This window comes from Melozone crissalis, unplaced genomic scaffold, assembly GCF_028551555.1.
Source record: "Melozone crissalis strain CALT ecotype California unplaced genomic scaffold, PUWL_Pcris_2 ptg000036l_1, whole genome shotgun sequence".
Classification (NCBI taxonomy): domain Eukaryota; kingdom Metazoa; phylum Chordata; class Aves; order Passeriformes; family Passerellidae; genus Melozone; species Melozone crissalis.
The window spans coordinates 5,325,984-5,346,571 of NW_026535814.1; the positions used below are offsets into that span (position 1 = coordinate 5,325,984).

The following is a 20,588-nucleotide window of genomic DNA, read 5'->3' on the forward strand; positions in this document are numbered from 1 at the left end:
AATGTAATAACAGCTGTCGAGTTTTAGTTCAGACATCTATCAATCAGGCAGCTCTCAGCTTTGAAAGGTAGGTTTATTCACTAAAGCGTACAACAGACAGCAGGTATATATGTGTTACTAATATTGTTGCACTCTTTCTTCTCCTGCAGATATTTATAAACAATGAATGGCATGATTCGGTCAGTGGTAAAAAATTTGCAGTCTTTAACCCCGCAACTGAAGAGAAAATCTGTGAGGTTGAAGAAGGTGACAAGGTAGGGTTTTCTTTCGTGCCCTTAACTGTAACTTTAATTTCAGTGTATCTTAAAAGTAGGAAGGCAAGCAGCAATCTGTGTAATGTAAAACCACCACAGATGGACCTACTTCATCTTGTATACCTTCTTTCACAAACTCTTTTTTTAATAAACCATAATATTTTTTTAAAGAGATGCTGAAAAACTGCTTTACCTTAGGCTCATATGAGAAAAGTTCTGAAAAAATATTTTTACTGGTTTGTTTTACTAATATTATTGTTTCTTTTTCTAATCTGTGGTCATTGACATCTAAAAATTTAGGTGGGATTTTATTTTATTTTTCTGTTATGTTTTCTTCATTACAAATTAATATAATCTTGTCCATGACACATTTATATAAGTCTTTTCCTTATATAAAATATAAAAAGGACAAATACCTACCATTTCCCACAAATTCTGTGAAGATCACTACCATGAGTATCTTTAGCTATATGTAGTCTCAGTACTGTCCCCTACAAATATGTTGTTTTGTGAAAAACATCTTGAAAAACGTAGTCCTAAAAATTACTTTCAAGCTGAAGTTAGCCTATCAATAGTCTCTAATTCCACAAAATGGACCTCCTTAAAGAATGTTGAATCAATGAAGCAGATGACTAAAAATATTGTTCAAAACTGCAAAGAAATTTTTTTTTTTATTCTTATGAGATTCTGTAGTGGAAAGTTTCAGATAGATGCAATCAAAGATATAATGAAAACCTAAGCCCTGATCTCTGTATTTTTGTTACATTATGCGTTTTTCTTATTAACAGGATTTGCCTAGCGCTACTATATAGTTTAAATGTAAGGAAGGTGGTAGTTTGTTTTTTTTTTTAAATAGGATAGACAATATGCTTAACAGAATTAAAAGTACTGAACAAAGAAAGGGTTTTTTATATATATTCTGAGAAGGAAAATACAATAAATGAAGGTTTTATTTCCACTTTATGAGATGACTGTAGCTGGAAATAAAGCTGGTTTTATAATTACTGGTGTGGTCCTTGCACATATATAATTAATTTTCTACAGTTCTACTTCAAAGTTAATGTTGCATCCAAAAATTAAAGGTTTTTTCACATTTCTCACAAAATGATATATTCATTTTAGTCAAGAAATATACATTTCTAGAATGTTGTGCATAAGAAGCATTTTTTTAAGCATCAAAATGTTAAACATGTTTTTATTGAGTAGAACAAATGTAAAACTTGTAAGTTTGTCTGTGTTATAAGTTCACCAAAAATTATGGCCAATATAATAAGCACATGCTTTTTTCAGGATCTTTTAATTTACTGTACAGAAATTCACACTGAAACAAAATTCTTTTTTGAGAAATACAATCAGAATCATCTTCTCATTACATCTTTCTCACTCTGGTCTGTAATCTCATCTAATAATCTTTGTCTTTAATGTTGTCTAGTACTTGAGCAATAGTGACCACAAATTAGCAAGGTCAAAATGATGTCACATTTAAACATTTTCTTAGAGAAACATGGCTGAGAAAGTCTGACTTTTAATTATTTCACCTGGAAGGAAATAATTTTAAAAAATCAAAACACCTGAAGTTTTTCAAAGGTTTTTCTTTCCTTTAATACCACTATAAGTAGTGCTGAGACACTGATAATTTATCATCCCTAAATTAAATTACTCATAACCTGCAACTGTTCAGTTATCATTCAAAAATTTTGTAGCTTTCTTTCCTTACAAGCTCTCCAACAATTCATTAAATAAAAGAGATAATGCTATTCAAAACACAGGTTTGCTTTCTCTTCAATAATTTTGCAAACTAATGTGCAATGACAACTGCTATTAACTAAATTGCCTAGTGAATTGTGCAGATCTAGTAAATTACACAGCCATTATGAACCTAATATGCAAGAGGCTAGACTTCAGATAATGAGCCAAGAGATTTTAGGAATTTAATTTGTGCATACAATAGGGTTGACAAAGGGCTGTTCACTGCCTTGCAGTGGTATTTTAAAAAACAAGAGGAGATTACAAAGAACAGACATATATGTGGGTGGGAACTGTTTTCTTCCAGTTTGATGGCTCTTTCAAGCTACATTCCTAATCCTAAAGGCCCCTAGTAATAATAAAGCAGCTCACCTAATAGTCAGCATATGTAAACTAAATGTACTTCTGTAAAAAATCTAAATTGGCTCAGAAAGGTGTTTTTATACTCATAGTGTAGATTTATGTAATGAAATTAAATTTCATACAGTTGAAGAACAATCTTTTTTTATTACTTTTCATTCACAGCCCTCTATTCCTCTTATATTATTTTTCTCAGTTTTTACTATTTCTGCACTTCTAGTAGAATGGACACCAGACAATGTAGCTTTAATTTACATCATTCATGTTCATATATTTTTCCCCTTCTCCTTTTCCAGTTAAGTCCAAGCCACCACCCTTGAATCCTATTGCAAAGATATAGAAAATTTATGACAGGGGTCACAGATGATTCACAGATAAGGTGATTCACAACATGCTGACAGATTCTGGAGAAAATCAATCTTAATTTGGTATATTTTAGGCACCTGGTGTCAGTATCTGATACTGACTGGTCAGTATCACTCTATAGAAATGGCTATGTTATTCATATAGTTCCTTCCTATCTTTTCCAAAATTTCCTGGAAAAACTTTTGGAATTTATGGGGCCTTCTGCCTCACAGGTCTGTGCTGGCCTTTCCACTAACACACCGTACTCACAGCTTCTAAAAATTAGTTGATGTCTACCAATATAAGTTAAAGATTCAAGATCTAGTTCATGTTTTAAACAACTGACTATAGTGTTGACTTACTCGAACTTGCTGATTTAGTCAACCTTGCTAATTATTCCCCTGGAGGAGATATTAGCGAATAGCAGGACAAAAAAATGTTTGAAAGATATCCTTCAAACATTGCATGCAAATTTCTCTGGGAGATGCAGCATATATAGTAACTCCTTTTTAATCTTTCTTTCTTCAAAATTTTTTGTTTCTTACAAAGAATCTGTATTAAATCTCTTTTCTATGTCACCAATTTTCATTGGTAAATTTTACAAGAATATTAAAATACAGAAGAATTCCAAATACTAAAAGCCTTTTTTCAAGAAATTGTAATTGTTTTTCTTTAAATCCTGGAATACCCTTTGCACAGAATAGTTTCATTGTAGATTTTTCTTCCATAATGGAAACCAAATGATAAATAACAAAATACACTAAAAAAATATCAGTGGACCAATGAATTAGCTGGTAAAGGCAAAGACAGTGCTTAGACTTCAAAATACATAGGCTTAGCTTTTTAAACATGCCTCATTTTTAATTTTTGAAGTAATTTTATACATAAATATTTCTTAAAACTTTCAAAAAAATTTATTGATTTGTCTTCCTTAATAATAAATTTGTGTTCATTTTATGAAATATCCTAAGGAACAGGCTTTTCTAACCTGGTCTTCATTGCCCTTTAAAATACTTTTAGATGAGAGGCAATTAAGCATTTACCTTACAGACTCAGACATTTCTTTCCAAATGAAAGAGATTAAACTATATCATTAATGCAAGTGCTTGATATATAGGAAGAGCTTAAAAATCTAAATTTTAAAAATAGAGTTCTCTATGTATATTTTTATTTTGGAAATTTGAGAACACATCTGTTTCTCATAGAATTTTACATTCCTGAAATAGCAACAGAAGTGTTTGAAAGAAAATAACCCATATATTTAACATTACTGGTACTAATTTTTATTAGATTGGGTTTTTCTTCTCTTATTTCAACTTTATGTCGAACTTATGCTAAACTTTACACATTGAACAGCAAAGAAAAGCTTATGACAGAACCAATTATTGATCACATAAGTGTTTTTGTTTTCCTCACAGGCAGATGTAGACAAGGCAGTGAAAGCAGCTAGAAAGGCTTTTGAGCTCGGGTCAACCTGGCGCACAATGGATGCTTCAGAGCGAGGAAGGCTCTTGAATAAACTAGCTGACTTGGTCGAAAGAGATCGTCTGATTCTAGCTGTGAGTATGATATGTGAACAAAAGGACACAGAGAAAAGTCCTGATTTTTACAGAGAGATACTAGAGAGTTTCATATGCCAACTCTTTGGGAAGCTGGGCTGTCTCACTACTTGTTTTTTTTCTCTGTAGCAAATGGACCTCTCTAAGCTGGCCTGCACTTTCGTCTATTAACACCCCATAACCACGAAGTACTTGAGTTTTGATTCACTTTAAACAGATACTTAAGCTGCCTTAACTTAAACCACAGTAATTTGAATCACTGATTCTTAAGAGCACGCTAACATTGATCCCATGGTTAATGCTTGTCCAAACCAAAGTCTGAATCAAGGCCTAAGCTCAAATCAAAGTCTAAATCAAGGCCTAAACTCAAATCAAAGCTTGAATCAAGGCCTAAACTCAAAGCCTGGCTCCATGCTTATAGATGATACAAGTCAGAACAGGGAAAATTTGAATTTCATGACTCTATATTTTCTCATCACTGATCTATCATTAACTCCAGCTGGCAACTAGCAGTGAATGATAAAGCCTAAGGAGAGCCAAAGACAGCAATAGATATTTTAAAAAGAGCAATAACATGAGTGCTGGGGAATGATGCCCTCTCCTTACAAACCACTGTGTACTGGCTATTTTACCACACTTAACAGAAGACAGATAACTTGTAATGTTCTCACCTACAGATTGTGCACTAAGGCAAGAAATTACATATAAAATAGAAATACATCACCAATTTGAAAAAGGCTAGTATCCTCTCCTCCTTGCTTTAAACTCCACTTATGATATTATTATTAAGGTGACTTCTCTGCTATTTCAAGCACATTCTGGAATTAAAACTTAGGAGGAATAATTGTTTGTGCTGAAGATGAATCCTGGTTTTCTGTAAACAGCATAAAAATTTAGACAAGGAGGAGTATCCAGCATTCAGGATGATCACTCAGACTGATCTAGTTTGAAGTATTTATCCATTAGCCACAAAACACACTGTAGATAAGCTAATAAAATTTACACCTTCAGATATGTAAAATGAGCAAAGCATCTGTTGCCCGTTATATAGTAGAGTTTCTCAGGAGAAACCTTGTGTGGGTGGAACTTATGTCCTTTAAAATGCTAGATTTGTGTTGAGAGAGACAAATTTTAAGGAGAGCTATATTCTAAATAGAGCACTATGCCCTCTTGTCCATTAAATAATTGGATGAGCTGGCATTTCTTTCTTCATTGTACAGTCTAAGGCATTACAAGCGCAAAGAAGATACAATCTTTTTTCCCACAGGAAAGATGGAACATTGAATTAGGTTTTGTTTACATTTGCCATTTTCATAATATAAAAGAATTGCTTTTCTCTGGGGCCCCTCCCAAGTCTCTATTTTACGGACTTTATATTTCCTACAACCTAATCAACTTATTAACTATTTTCCTTTACAGAAAATGTATATATGAGTAAAGTGCTTTCCAGATTTTGATGAAGCGAGATTTTCTCCACTCAGTTTATCCTACCTGCAAAACTAGTACTATAGAACAACACATACTCCTACAGACTAGAGATCAAAACAGACGTCCAAAGCTCATTGCAAAGTCGTTTTCTGTGTTCATGCATTTGACCAGGATGAAAATTATTCAATTTCAGTGCTTTATTTGTTGAAAAGATGCTTCAGAGGCTCAGCAGACATATAGATAAGCAACTGAAAGTGTAAGTCAAAGCAAGGTACTGGAAGAGCCACTGAGAACTGTGTTACTTAGAATTCAATCTCTTGTGATGTTGAAGAGATGTAGAGATTTCATAAGTTTGAGGCCAGGGAAGAATTTTCTCCCATGTCCAAACAGAATGAAAACAGTGCCACATATGTTGCCTGGAATGGCAAGGGCATATCTCATTTAATCAGTTCCTTGTTGCCAAGAGCCATCAGGCAATTGCTGTCTTCTCTGTTGTTCTGTTCTCTCCGCAAGTATGGTATCTGAAATGTGTCCAGTTAACTAAAAATGTGGACTTCACATGGGAGTTGTTGGTGAAAAACTGTTCTTGAAGGATCAGTCTGTTGATCTGACTGGAAATGATAAAGAATGCCAACCTGATTACATCTTGAAATTATAGTTTATATCTTAAGACTATAGTTTGGGCTTTTCCTGCTGAAGAGGTTTGTTCATAGATTTGAAGGTCTTCAATCTCTCTGTTTTGGAAAGCTTGATAAAAATATTTTGAAGTGTCAAAAATATGTTGACACTAAGAACCTTTCATGATCTTTATGTCCCAATATTCAGGGGCATGGAAATTAATCCAAGCCACATTCCTTAGATTTGGCTGAAAAGCGACCCTCTTTAGAGACTCTCTTCTATATAAGTATTTATTTTTCATAAGGAATTTTTCTCACTTAAGAATTCTAGATGGCTCAGATCTTTCCTTTGCACATCAGACACTCAAGGTGTGTTTAGGGTATTTTTTACAAGACTTGAGCTTGCTGATATTTTATTTACATCAGTTATTTGCACTATTTCCTTCCTAAAGCTTGATCTGTGCTTGCAAAATATTTAACATAAAGTAGAACTGATTCATATGGGTGAGAAGTTTTTTGAGTAAACCTTACCACTACAAATGCACTGTGACCATGCTATCTGCATAGCTCAATACAAATAAAACATCATGAAAATTTCTCACTTTGAAATTGCTACATTCATTTTTTCAAAATGTGTTCTTCAGAGGGGAGTAATCTAAATGTTTGTTCTAAAGCTGAAATCCTCAAAGTGAACTTTCAAAAGCTAAATTACAAAGCACAAGCAAAAGAACTATTATCAGGATTTGATATTAACTGTTTAATTTTGCTGTTGTCTGCAGACAATGGAAACCATTGATGGTGGGAAGCTCTTTTCCACGGCCTATCTAATGGACTTGGGTGCCTGTATCAAAACTTTACGCTACTGTGCAGGCTGGGCTGATAAAATCCATGGGCGTACTGTTCCAATGGGTGAGTAACAAAGCTACAGAACTGAGGCCAACACAAGCTGTAAATAACTGACTTTTTTCTAAAAGTTGTGCAACACAGAAAATATTTTCAAAAGTTTACAAGATAGGTTATTAAAGAGTTGTCATAGTTCTCAGTTTAAACATTTAGTGTAGGTCTTCACATTTCTTTCTTGTTCACACTACTAACAAGTATTGTTTATGAACCAAAAAATTTTAACCTGTGCAAATATCTAAGAAATGTGGTAGGCTCTTTTGCATAGCAATGTATAGTTTATACAAGGCTACAGCAGTGAGGCCTGGGTGTCTACATATTTAAGCAAAGATTATCACAAAGCTGTAATATTTACTTCAGTGATTGGATAATGTGCTAGGAAAAGTACTATGAGATAGGAATGAGGAAACAGGACTTGCTAAAATTTCATTCCATTCCCTTTCCCATTAAGCAGCTCTATGAAAACATTGTCTCTCTAGCTACCTCTCTCAGCAAGGCAAAGAAAAGAATGGTAATAAAGAAGGAATTAAGGAAAAGGTAATAAAGAAGGAATTAAGGAAAACTAGAGTGATAAATGCTTCCAACTTCTTTGCCTCCCGTAGACCTTTATACTAGGTTTAATGGAACACATATTTATGTGAATCAAAGAGAATTTTATATTTAATGGATTTGATTTAAGCTGAGATCTAATATTAAAAAATGTCTGATATATACCTAGGATTTAAAAGAGAAGTTTTTGAAAGAAAAAAAAAGGTGATAAAAGAAAAAAGAACTGAGGAATGCTTATTGGTGTACTGTGCATACCATATTGAGAAACAGGGCTGTCACTGCAAAAAGACAGTCAGACTGGAAAAATCAAACCTTGTAGCTATGAAGAAAGTAGGCATTGAATCCAGATGTACTTTATGGCTTTTTGCATAGTTAAGATTTTGAAAATATCATTTATAAATAAAATTGTGTCCCACTAAGTTTGGTGCCCTACTTTATAATCTTTGTGATTTAACTGTTTCTGATTTAACTGTTTCTCACAAATGCTTTGTCTGAATGACTAATTTATTTCTTTTTCCCATAGATGGAAACTTTTTTACATTTACTAGACATGAGCCTATTGGGGTGTGTGGCCAAATTATTCCTGTAAGTTGGAACCATTTATGTAAATACAAATGTTCCTTGCTACAAATGGAAATGCATTTGAAATTTTGCCTATGCTAGTGCATAGTAGTGAAACATTCCTAACCAAAAATTTTCAGGTCCTGAAAGATAGAGACAATCCTGAGATCTGTAATTCTGATTCATCAGTGTGTGATGAGTCACTTTGGTCCAACCTTGTCCCTCTCCTCCCTGTACATGGAGAGAAAATAAATCTCAAATAGAAGTTTGATTTACAAAATAATTTGAAAGATGAAATTGTGTTTCATTGAAAAAATTAGAAACAAAGATGGAGGAGGGTGTAATATTTACATTCTATTATATTTAAGCCTATAAGCCTATTAACAATAAGCTCTTTAAGACCTAGAATATCTGTTATGCTCTGTACAGCATTCAGACAGCTGGATCTTTGTTTATGGCTAAGACTCATTCACCATGATGGTGGTGCAAGTTACAACACAAAGAATGGGTCAGACAAAGCCCCCGTTTGGCACATCTGAATTCCCAGTATTGAACTTGCTCTTTTCAACTAAGTTTCAAAAGGGCTACCTCAGTCTCATCATTCAAAACACTTGAGGAGCTCAAGTTATAAATTTATTTGTGAAGTCTATGTAGTTTTGGTGGGTGTCTGTGAAAATAGTTATATGCACTAGGCTCTCCTAATCCACCCACCACCTTGCACACAGTAGTTATGAGCAGCCTCACCTGGTGTGCTTGACAACTCAACAGATTCTAAAAGTCATCTTGTCTATAAGGTCTGCTCAGACATGCAGGTCCTGCTCATGTGCCTGACATTTTTAAGTTGATCTTGAAAATTTGCTTCAGACACCACATTGGTTTAGAGAACATTACCTGAATATGGTTGTATCCAGTCCCTAGGAGAGCTTGGGAAACTGCTGGTTTAGATCCTCTTGTAGGTCAGACACAAGGCATTTCTAATGAAATGCTCATTCAAGCTATGATAAAGAGCTAGAAACACTAGACGTGGCCATTTAAAATATAATTATCTCCTGGAAGTACAAGCAGCAGATAGTACAAACACTGACTTCCCTTATAAAATGTTAAGTATTTCTTAGTATATCTTCATTTTCCCTCCATCGAAATATGAACCAACAAACTGCAGTTTTCTATATAAACCAAAACTGTGAGGACTACGTGTATGTTGCAAACTACTTTTGATAGCTTACCATTTCCACTTCCTTTCACTTATGCAGTAGTATGTACAACTGCATAAGTTGTATGCACAGCTTCAACAATGAATATGCAGAAAATCTTGGAATCCCTCACTTTATATTATTTATGCTCCCATTATTTTTGAGTCTGGGGTGAGTCTGAAAGGAGATAAGGAGAGAAAAGAAAGAAGTATTGCATGTATATTCCTCCTAGCTACTCTAACGTAATAGGTAACTCTTAGCTGCCTTTTCCCCCATTTCAAAAAGGTATCTGTTGAGCTGAGGTCCATGGCCTCAATGTCACCCAAACCATAGTAAGTATTCTCAAAGGGACAAAGCTGTTTTCCCCTGGTCATGTTGTCCCTCACACTGCAGAACATGGGGTCCAAAGCATTCAGCTGCTCTTCCATCTGCCTGAACTGCTCACAACAGACAGCAGCCAGTGAAGCCTCCAGGGGAGAGGGCAGGGGCAGCATTATGTGTCATTACCTTCTTTCCCTTAGAAAGTTGAATTGGTGATGGATGTGACCATTCAAGACAGCAAAACTCCCAATTGCACCACTAATCCAACAACTGCCTGTAATACTTAGTTAAAGGAGTACACTCATTGTCTCTTGAGCTTGTAACTAATATCTCGGATCCCCTGGACTTACACATACACAAAAATCCCCAGTTTGTACTACATGGCTTGCCAATTGCTTTTTTCAAAACATCTTCTTTCTGAAAGGATTTCAACAAAAAGCTCAACCACCCAGCTGAAAATTTGCACTATTATAATAGAAAAAGCTGAGGTATTTTGGTGATGTATTAGAAATAGGATACACTTTCTCATCTGTCTTTCAGTGGAACTTCCCACTGGTTATGTTCATCTGGAAGATTGCCCCTGCTCTTTGTTGTGGAAACACGGTGGTTGTCAAACCAGCAGAACAAACTCCACTCAGTGCCCTTTACATGGGATCCTTAATTAAAGAGGTAAGTCACCAACAACAGGGTTATTTGCCCCTCTCAGAAGTGTAAGAGTACACTGCAGCTGAAATGCCACAAAGGTAATACAAGACAGGCTCATTGCATGCCTAGTCTTGCACTGTGGAACTTACCTTGCTGTAAACCAGCGAAGCCAAACCAGGGCAAAAGCATGCGTATCTATGAGCCTAGTGCATACACAAAAAGTCCCACAACATCAATTTAGTAAACTCCATTATTTAGCAAATATTTTTGTATTACAAAAGCACAGTACCTTTCAGAGTCAAAAGCAAACAAGGAGTCAAGTGCAGAGTATTTGGAGGTGGGTGGCAATGACTTTATTAGTACAGTTATCACAGAAAAGAACCTGTTTGTACAGCTTTTTTTTTGTTTAACCGAACAAAGTTTTCATCCACCTACGTTTATTATTAACAGGGAGCTGTAAAATCAAGCTGGTGACTGCTGCCAAACCTGTGAATTCTCTTCACACAGAAACTGTGAGAAGACACTTTGTGCTCCTGAATAAGGGGTGTGTCGGTCTCTTCAGAAAGCTACTGTCTCCAAAGCTATTATGCTCAGTCCAGCAACCACCCAAAGAGAACAGTTAAACAGTTTAGCTTTCTTCCCAATAAAATCAACAAATACAATCTAAGTTGTTCAAAGGTTGGCACAGATGTCAATAATCACTAGTGCAGTAACCTTGCAGAGCTTTAATGGAAGTGACTTGGCACATTTTATAATTCTGCTTTAAAACCGTGATTCAGCACAGCCCACTGATTGGTTGTGTGTTAATATTACACAGAAACAAAATTTTTATCAGACTGGAGGCATGTCCTGCTCTTATTGCATCACATAGTAAATGCTATTAGATAATACTGGGGAGGAGGAATAGCTTTTAAAAATAAGAGAGAAACCTTCTTTATCAATTTTTAACAATAAGTATCCAGAAGTGTATTTCTCTGAAAAAAGTAACTTTACAGGAAAAGTAACTCAATTCTGTTCTGATCTAATGAAATTTCTATTGTGATATTCTTGAAAGTGAATTCTATTGTGATTTCTTGAAAGTCAAGCTCAGAAGTGGGAATGTGACAAATATCCAGAATATAAAAAGTACATTGGAGGCCAAAGCCCTGACAGTGGTCACTTCAATAGCTGCTTTGGACTTGTGAAAATATCTGAAGGTCTAATTTAACTTTCTAGTTCCCAAAAGCCCACTTAAAAAAAATATCTATATCGTCACTTCTGGTTACCTTCACTATCTTGTTTAATGACACTCACAAGTCTCTCTTGCTAACATATAGATAAGAGCTTCTAAAACAAACATAAAAATTAAATGCTCAAAGGGAGATTTCTCTACACAACTTAAGTAAGAAAGGCAATGCTAAGCAAATGGAAAGAACCTCATCCTAAGCAAATGCATGAGACCTCATTGTCTCATCAGTTTCAGGGTAAATATTTATCTGGAAAATTTAATGAGCATAACAAGCATTGACAGACTGTATCTGAGCATGAAACCATAAGCAATAACAGTTGCTTTGACAAAAGTAATAACCTGGTATCCAAAATGCAGGACATGAGTTTTAGGAGCTCCAACTCACCACCTGAAATTCACCATTTTCCAAAAAAACCACGGAGTTTTCGCATGTAATTCCAAAATCCTGTTTAGTGCTAGAAAGAGACTTTTCGAAGTGATAATGCAGGATATGAATCTATTTGATATTTTAATTCTGTGTTCCTCAAGTATCATTGAGATTGTGCAGCTGCTTCATAAACCAACAAAATTCCATCTACTCTTCTCACATCCTTGGAGTTTGCCTGACAAACTGCTGGAAGAAAATAGCTTATTTTGCTGTGAATGGAACATATCTAATACAGGATTTATGGGAAACAATACATTTGTTTTGAACCATAGGAAAAGCTTATTTGCATAAAAAATGTGCAAGATATTGAAACTATGCCCATCTCAGACTGCTTGTTCATGCTTTGTAGCCAATCTGCCTCTTTTTGCTGTAAATTCTCATTACCCACTATACTTTCAACCTACATCCAGAGTTCCATCATTTTTCTTAACTTCAGTAGCAGATCATTAATTAAATTCCATCTAGCATGGATCTAAATGTGCAGAAGTCAGCTAGTACATCTGTTGATTCAAACAGTTCTAATGAAGCAGACATGAAAGTAAGCAATATTTCTTTATACATCTGAGTGAGAAAATTTAAAAAAATATTTCTTAGAAAATGGCACTGACCAAGAATGAAAGTAAATATATTCCTTGTGGGAAAAAAGAAAAAAAAAGAGTTCAGTAACCTAAAAGACAGGTGAAGGAAAGAGGGTGTAAATCATGTGGGAATGAAACTTTGTGGGGCTCTAAGTCTGAGAATAAATATATGGCTAAGAAAATGTGGCTGGAGAACTGAAAAGGGAATATCATGCAACACATGTTCTTATAGTTATAATCCTTCCCCAAATTTACAGGATTTTTTTTCCAATTCAGGCAGGATTTCCACCTGGAGTAGTGAATATTGTGCCAGGCTTCGGACCCACCGCTGGAGCAGCAATTTCTCACCATATGGATATAGATAAAGTAGCTTTCACAGGCTCTACAGAGGTACTATAATCAATGCAAGAAAATAGAAGCAGGAAATGTGCCCCTCTGATTCCCAGCAATGATTTAATGTCTAACTTATTCTGTGTAATTATTTTAACTCTCTTCTTTCTTAAGGCTGCTGGTTTGTTAAACAAAGTCTGTTTAATGATTTGTTGGTTATTATTAACTTTAAACATATTTAAACAATGTTTGTATTGCTGGAAAGCCCTTTAAACAAAGGCAGTCCATGAGATACAGTAGATCCTAGTATACCAAGGGTATTTTAAGTCTTTACTCCTTCAAACCAAAACTTTTTCATAACATTCTTTTTAAAAGATATTCTGTTATCTTTGAGTTTAATAACAGCAGGATGACAGGAAGGTACCTAGGAAATCTCATTCTTCAGTCTGCACACATTTAGGTGAGGTGACAGATTTTTGGTATTTCATTGATACTTAGTACCATCTGGGTGGTCTGGATGTTTGAATATGTATCTGTTTAAAAGGAAGGTCACTGTTAATTTTCCCTAACCTTCACTCTGTGAAGTGCTATAATTGAATATTTCTCATTGCAGGCTATATATAAGATTAAGGTTTAGCTATTTCTTTGATACAATTCATTATATTGTCTGTCTAAATACATGCTAATGGAAAAGCTGCCATCTGGCCTCTTAACTTCTTGGATATAGACTCCAAAGATAAATATCATTGCTTCATGTCAGGGCTCAGTACACACTGAGTGCAAGAGCTATGTTTACTCTCAGAAATGTTCCCCTCCACAGTAATGGGAAATGAAAACAACCCCAAACCCTGACATCTGAGAAATATCCCACAGATGTTACCAGCAGGCAGTGACAACTACAATTCCCAGTGCCCAGTGATCCTCCAAAGGCAGATGGACCCGTGTATTCTAGAGTTTGATGATTGTTCTCTTCTAGCAGTGCAATTTAGCAATGAGAAATGATGGCAGGAAGGCTGACAGAGGGAGAAAGTTTGCCTGATGGTTGCTACACACAGGCAGCTACATTTCAAAGCCACAAGAGCTACAAGCAGATTTTTCCTTCACAGCTTTTCCAGGGCAGTTCACAGTAAGTAGTTCCTTCAATTATGTCATCAGTAGAAAAAGGCAGGATAAGGGTCCTAGCTTGCAGTGTTCATTTCCTGCTCTTCATTCATCCAAGAGAGAAATTGAAACAAGGAAGAGTGTCCATGCAGCCAGTGTAGATTGTATCATAAACTTTGTGCATTAAAGAGCCTTCTCATGCATAAAACAAAGGAATTTTAACTTAATGGGAGTAACAGGTGCAGCAGCAACTTGTGCCTGCTTTAGACTAGAGATACATGGAAGTAGAGTGGTAACAACCAAAAAAGCACCTCATATCTTTGGCAGTTAACAATACAGGGGGAAATTCTTCTAGAAAACACTTCCAGTTCATAGAGTACCCTGTATCCTGACTCTTTTCAGTTGTTTTATTTTAACTTATTTTTCATTTTATTACTGGGATAGTAGAAATCTCTTAACTGATTTTCACTTTTGAGGAAATCAAAAATGTATTTAGAGGTCATTGCAAACATTTGACATTAAGCTGTCCTCTTCCTATGTTTTAGGTTGGCAAACTGATAAAAGAAGCAGCAGGGAAAAGCAATCTGAAGAGAGTTACCTTGGAACTTGGAGGAAAAAGTCCGAACATTATATTTGCAGATGCAGATTGTTAGTAGGAATTTTATTATATGAACTACTACTATTGCAAATCCAACGTTCTTTTTCCTTTCTTTGTCAGTAAATTATTTTAACCTTTTCAAAAAAGAAGTAATTTTTAATGTTTTCTGGTCATGCCATAATTTTAAGTTAGACGGCCACCAAAATCAATTGCTCCTGAATAGATGTGGAGCTCTGAAAGCCTGTTCACTCTTAATGTAATTAATGATCATCCTAATGAAACACGAATGAAGAATGAAAAGATAGAAGGATCTTAAACAGGTTTATTCAATTTCTCTCCGAATACTTTTGTTGATAGTCCTGACAGGGCAAATAATGTTAAATCTACAGGGTTCTGAATGTGTGTTCAGCTAGATGTACCATGATGCTTTTGAGAAGGGTAGTTTGGACATAAGTAAATGGTTCTATATCTGTTTTAAAGGGCCATAAAAATAAAAAGTGCTACAAAGGGAAATTAGATGAGTGACAGAGGTTAGAAAAGAATTTATTATGTGATGATTCAGGTTTATGATCTGATGAACTCTGCCTTTCTTTACAGTGGATGCTGCTGTGGAATTTGCGCATATTGGTCTGTTCTATCACCAGGGACAATGTTGTATAGCAGGATCTAGGATTTTTGTGGAAGAGCCTATTTATGATGAGTTTGTTCGCCGGAGCATTGAAAGAGCAAAGAAGTATACTCTTGGGGATCCTTTGAAGCCAGGTGTGCAGCAAGGCCCTCAAGTGAGTGATATTGCATGTTTTCAGCCTAATTCTGTCATGACACTACAATTTGACATCTTACTAATCTTACTGTTGCAGGAGATTCAAGGCTAAGTACAGTTTTGTAGAGGTTAGTCTGGAGTACAAAGAGGAAGAAATCAGAGTGATTGTCGTTTGTGCCAATATCATAGGCCTAAGGTCTCTTTCTCTTTTTATTATTGAAGGGGAGCAATTATAAAAAATTGAAATGCTTTGAAAAAGCCCTAATGTAAGATCTGTAAAAGTGCAAGTACAGTCACCTATGTCATGCTAGAACTAACTTTTCATTCAGATAGTGCCACTATAAGTGACTAGTTTGAAGAAATAAGAGTTTCAATATCTTTTCCCCTTTTTCAAGGCACTAGACTTTTATTATGCTGCTTTCAGTTTTAGAATATTACACAATTAAAATGCAAGGGGTTTTTTTTCTCCTTTTGTTAAAAGATCATACCTACAGCTTTTCCATCAAATGAGTGTTAAAATGCAGCATTAAAAAGCATTGCCATCACAACGCTGTGAACTCAACACTGTTACATTAGTTCTCATCTAGTCTTATTCCCACATCAGCTTATACTGCAGGACATGGAATAAAAGCATGGGAAAAAGTGCTGTAGTAGAGAAAAAGAAAAAGTAGGAGACAAAACCACTCCCATGCATTTGATAGAGTAACATATTCTTTATTGGTTATCGCAGTCATTTTGAGTAATAAAAGACATCCAGTAAATTGGAACAAAATAATGTGGAACAAGCCACAAAATATTTGGCAAATTTAAAAATATTATTTTGATACTCTGGAATATGTTTTGATACAAGAAAATTTATTCAGCAGAATGAATTTAAAAGACAGGAAAATTCAAAAAAAGTAAACTCCAACTGTGTCTGGTGTACAGCTAATATAAAATTAGCAGAAATGTTCTCTCATATAATTGTGGCTTTATTGAGTTTGAATTTCATGCTAAAAATTTAAATGAGAGGTGTAAATACACTCTTACTAAAAAATTAAAGAAGTTAAACATGCGAAAAAAGCAATAATGAAAATATTTGAATGAGCATAAAGACTCTTTTCTCCTCCAGTCTCATAATTTTCCTTTTTTGACCTATTTTTATCCTTAGCAACCTTTAGCTGAAGCTTAATTATTTTACAGATTAGAAAATTTACTCCTTTTACAACTGGTATGGTCGCATTTAAGATGAAATTGTAACTATGAGTGCAGCTGCATTTCTTTTATGGTAGTTATGATAAATATCTCTCTTTGTCATCAGATTCCCTGTTATGATTTCTAGAGTAATGCTTTCTAGAAAAAAAAAATAATAGCCTATATCAGGTCTATTCACTGTGGTGTATTGCCGCAGAGAAAAAAACCACATATTTTTCTCCAGGTCACAGGTTTAGGTTAATGAGCTAGAAGACCAACTGTTATCAGCATGTGTTGTTTTCATTCCTGAAATATCTTTTCATTTAGATTGATAAGGAGCAATATAAAAAAATCCTGGAGCTAATTGAGAGTGGGAAAAAAGAAGGAGCCAAGCTGGAATGTGGAGGAGGTCCATGGGGAGACAAGGGTTACTTCATCCAGCCCACAGTTTTTTCCAATGTTACAGATGATATGCGCATCGCCAAAGAAGAGGTAATTAAATCTTCAGCAGTCTCTTCCCTCACTGGAAGTCATCTGTTTTAATATCTGCACAAAATATTCATTTAGAAGGTCAAATGACTACATGAAAATCCTCTCATTAAACCTGTTGTTCCACCCTGGTGTTTAAAGTGCTTTTGTTGTTTTCTGGTGCCCATTTCACCAGATTGCTCAAGGAGAGAGAGGAGTATGAGGCTGCTGTGCTAGCAAAGGCTCCTGCCTAGATAAATGCTGAGGTTTGGATGCTTGCATTGCTCCATACTGTCCATGTCTCACATATCAAAATCACAATGACCTGTAAACCTTGGAGGAACAACTTGTGAATATTTTACACTGCCTGAGTGGTGCTTGTGTGCACCAAGCAGCTGCTTTGCAATGTGAGAAACTAGGGGGATGGCGCTTCCAGAGGCATTTTGTTTGTGGCATTTCTTTTTGCCCCTGTGGGATTACTTAACTTAGATCAGTTTGCAGATGTGTCTACACTTCATTGAAGAATCTGCTACTGTCCCAGCTAAGATGACAATGCTAGGGCACCAGTGACTGTCTGGAACCAGAGACAATTGAGAGTGCTGAGCTGCCGTCTGAGCTAGTTCTCTACATAAAGATTCAAAGTCAAGTCATGACTTCTTCTCTGTGTTTTTTTTACATTTATCTTAATTAATAGCTGCTGCAATTGGGCTGCAATTGGTGTCCATTATACTACTTCATATTAGAAAGCTGATGCAGCCTCCTAAACGTATTTACTACATCAGGAAGAGCCAACAGCCTGAGTTAAAATGAACACCACAGCATTTAGAATTAATTGTGACAGGAAGAGGGTTGTAAAACATTATAGACCTGTATGAGACAGAATTTTTCCACCATACTATAAGTCAAGTAGGAAACAGCACAGTTACAATTTTTTTGCAGTTCTCTTGATTACCCTTTAATTAGCATACAAGAACTGGTCCTTATATTTTTTTAAGTGTAATGAACAAAGAAGCTGTGCATAGCCAAGATAGTTTAAAGAATGAGTTTTGAATGCTCACCACTTGAGCATTGGAGGAATGTTCAGTGATTTTCTGATCTGTGGAAATCAATCCTTAGAACTCTAGCTAGAAACCAGCACTAACTAAAAACTCAGTCAAGTAGAAAGCTCACAGTCAATGGAAATAGAATTGGTTAGATGTCATAATGCCTCCCTCAGCCCACATAGTCTTGGTGTCCTGTGATCGGTACAGGCACCTCTACTGAGAACTCTGAACAATGGTAGCAGGAGAGCTGAACCTGAAGGACTATTTTCTTACCTGACACCCACATGGAAAGCAGAATTAGTTGTTTCCTTTGGAGTACATTCTCGGTTGTGCAGCTACCTGCAGGGTTAAAATTCTAATAATAAATTTAGATGAATGGAAAATTGAATGCCTTTCTTGACTTTAAAAATTGAGCTTGTCCAGAAAACACAAGTTTGTTGGTAACCAGTACAGATACATAGCACATTGTGACACCATGTTAACTACTTTTATGATGGGTGCTTTTTGATCACTGTTTATTTGTTTTCATTGTTCATTTATGGTTTTAGGAATTATTTACAATAGATAATCTTGAGTTCCTTCATATTGCAAAAATCTTTATGCAAACTTATAGTATTTTTTAGAATTTTATTTGCTCTTGACTGCATTAATTTAGGAATAAGGCCATCTGACAAAAGTAAACTTAAAATACATCAATTACTTCAAATACTAAGTTATTCTAATTCACGTCATATGTCTACATGTGTTTGATACAGATATTTGGACCTGTTCAACAAATCATGAAGTTTAAAACCATAGATGAAGTTATCAAGAGGGCAAATAATACCACCTATGGCTTAGCAGCAGCAGTTTTTACCAAAGACATTGACAAAGCATTGACATTTGCAGCTGCCCTTCAGGCTGGAACAGTATGGTAAATAAAGTTTTTTTTAATTCTTACTTTAGATCTGCAGGTGTCAATACTACTAATTGTGAGACATATTCACAGTATTTTGGGTGGGTTTTTTTTATTCTTTGTCATCTTTATAGAGGTAGATCATTGTCTCTTCTGTTTATCTTTCCTGTATGTTTCCCTATTATATGTGTTACTAAATAATTACTTCTTGTTAGTCATCATACCATTTTATGATAAACTTAGTCCAAAAAAAGGAAATTTACTTGCTAAAAAGATAAATAAACTTGCTAAAAAGAAAATTTTGTGAGAGTGCCCTTTACTTCAGGATCTGGGGATAGCCCAATGGATAATTAATGAGATCAGTTTTGCTATTGTGTAAAGAAGTTAATTATGTGAAGTTCAGTGGCCATAAGCCTGGGCAGAGCCTTTTCCATTTCTGTAATGGGAAAGGTTGATAAAATGTGATTGAACAAAGAGAGGATATACAAGCCGGGAGGACTACTACAGGGCCAACTATTTCCAGCAATAGAAAAGAAGTGGCAACCTATACGGAGCTGGAAAAGAAAGAGCTAAGAAATGAAAGAGTGAAAGCTTGGAGGCATAGCAGGGTCTAATGACAATCACTGACAAAGACCTGCATTCCCCTACAGTTATTTCAATGCATCAGAAGGAGAACAACCAATTTTACTTGAATGCACAACCTGTGTCCAATTTACATTTTATCTGGAAGCACTTGCAACCAGCACAAATTCCTGCCCAAGTCCTGTGACCTAAGAACATATGCTTTCCAAAAATAAGCTAACAGTCTTGCCTTCAGAGTTGGTATTCTTTATATGGAAGAAAGTTTAGAATAGAAGTGGAATATTTGGGATTTGCTCTTACATGATTGGTGGTCTAGGAATCCTCTAGCTATGAACAGAATCTCTTTTGTTGGAACCAATTGACTGGCAAGGAGGAGAGAATATAAGATATGAAAATAGAGAATATTTGATTTGACAAAGTTCTAATACAAAAAAAGCTTCTCAGCTAGGAAATGGGATGCATATTCTGCCAAAATTCTTCATACCTAAGAAGTCGCCTGTGAAATTCCTTTCTTACTCATTATTGTGCCTTTGTTCTCAACCACAATACAGAATAAGGTTTAACTGAGTAGAACCAAACAAAACTTCCTAAATATATAGTTAAGCTATCCTGCATTTATCTATTGGAAGGGTACATAAACTCTTCTGCAGAACATTTATCTGTGGATAACCTTTTGTGAGAGAGCTTGTATACAAATTAGAAATTTTATTGCAATGATCAGAGAAAGATATGACTTTCTCTCAGCTTGAAGACCCTTGCTGAGTTTTAGTACCCTGATAATTTTGATGCTTCATTTATCTGAACTTCATACTACATGTATTTTTGCAGATATATACATAGATGCAGTTTGTGACCATGACCATAAGCTTTTTAGAGGTGACAGAAAACCTCTGATTTTTCAGAAGTGAAAAAAATTTGTTTTGC

At 35.3% G+C, this 20,588-nt stretch overlaps 1 protein-coding gene across 1 annotated transcript in view; it reads left to right on the forward strand.

The window, feature by feature from the left end:
- Positions 1-20,588, forward strand: part of ALDH1A1 (aldehyde dehydrogenase 1 family member A1) — a 45,815-nt gene that overhangs the window by 23,167 nt on the left and 2,060 nt on the right. The window contains exons 3-12 of the mRNA XM_054283235.1: positions 150-254; positions 4,124-4,264; positions 7,089-7,218; positions 8,282-8,343; positions 10,374-10,502; positions 12,988-13,101; positions 14,688-14,790; positions 15,338-15,522; positions 17,004-17,168; positions 18,943-19,100. Coding sequence (XP_054139210.1) covers positions 150-254; positions 4,124-4,264; positions 7,089-7,218; positions 8,282-8,343; positions 10,374-10,502; positions 12,988-13,101; positions 14,688-14,790; positions 15,338-15,522; positions 17,004-17,168; positions 18,943-19,100 — 1,292 coding nt within the window. The remainder of the gene's footprint in view (positions 1-149; positions 255-4,123; positions 4,265-7,088; positions 7,219-8,281; positions 8,344-10,373; positions 10,503-12,987; positions 13,102-14,687; positions 14,791-15,337; positions 15,523-17,003; positions 17,169-18,942; positions 19,101-20,588) is intronic.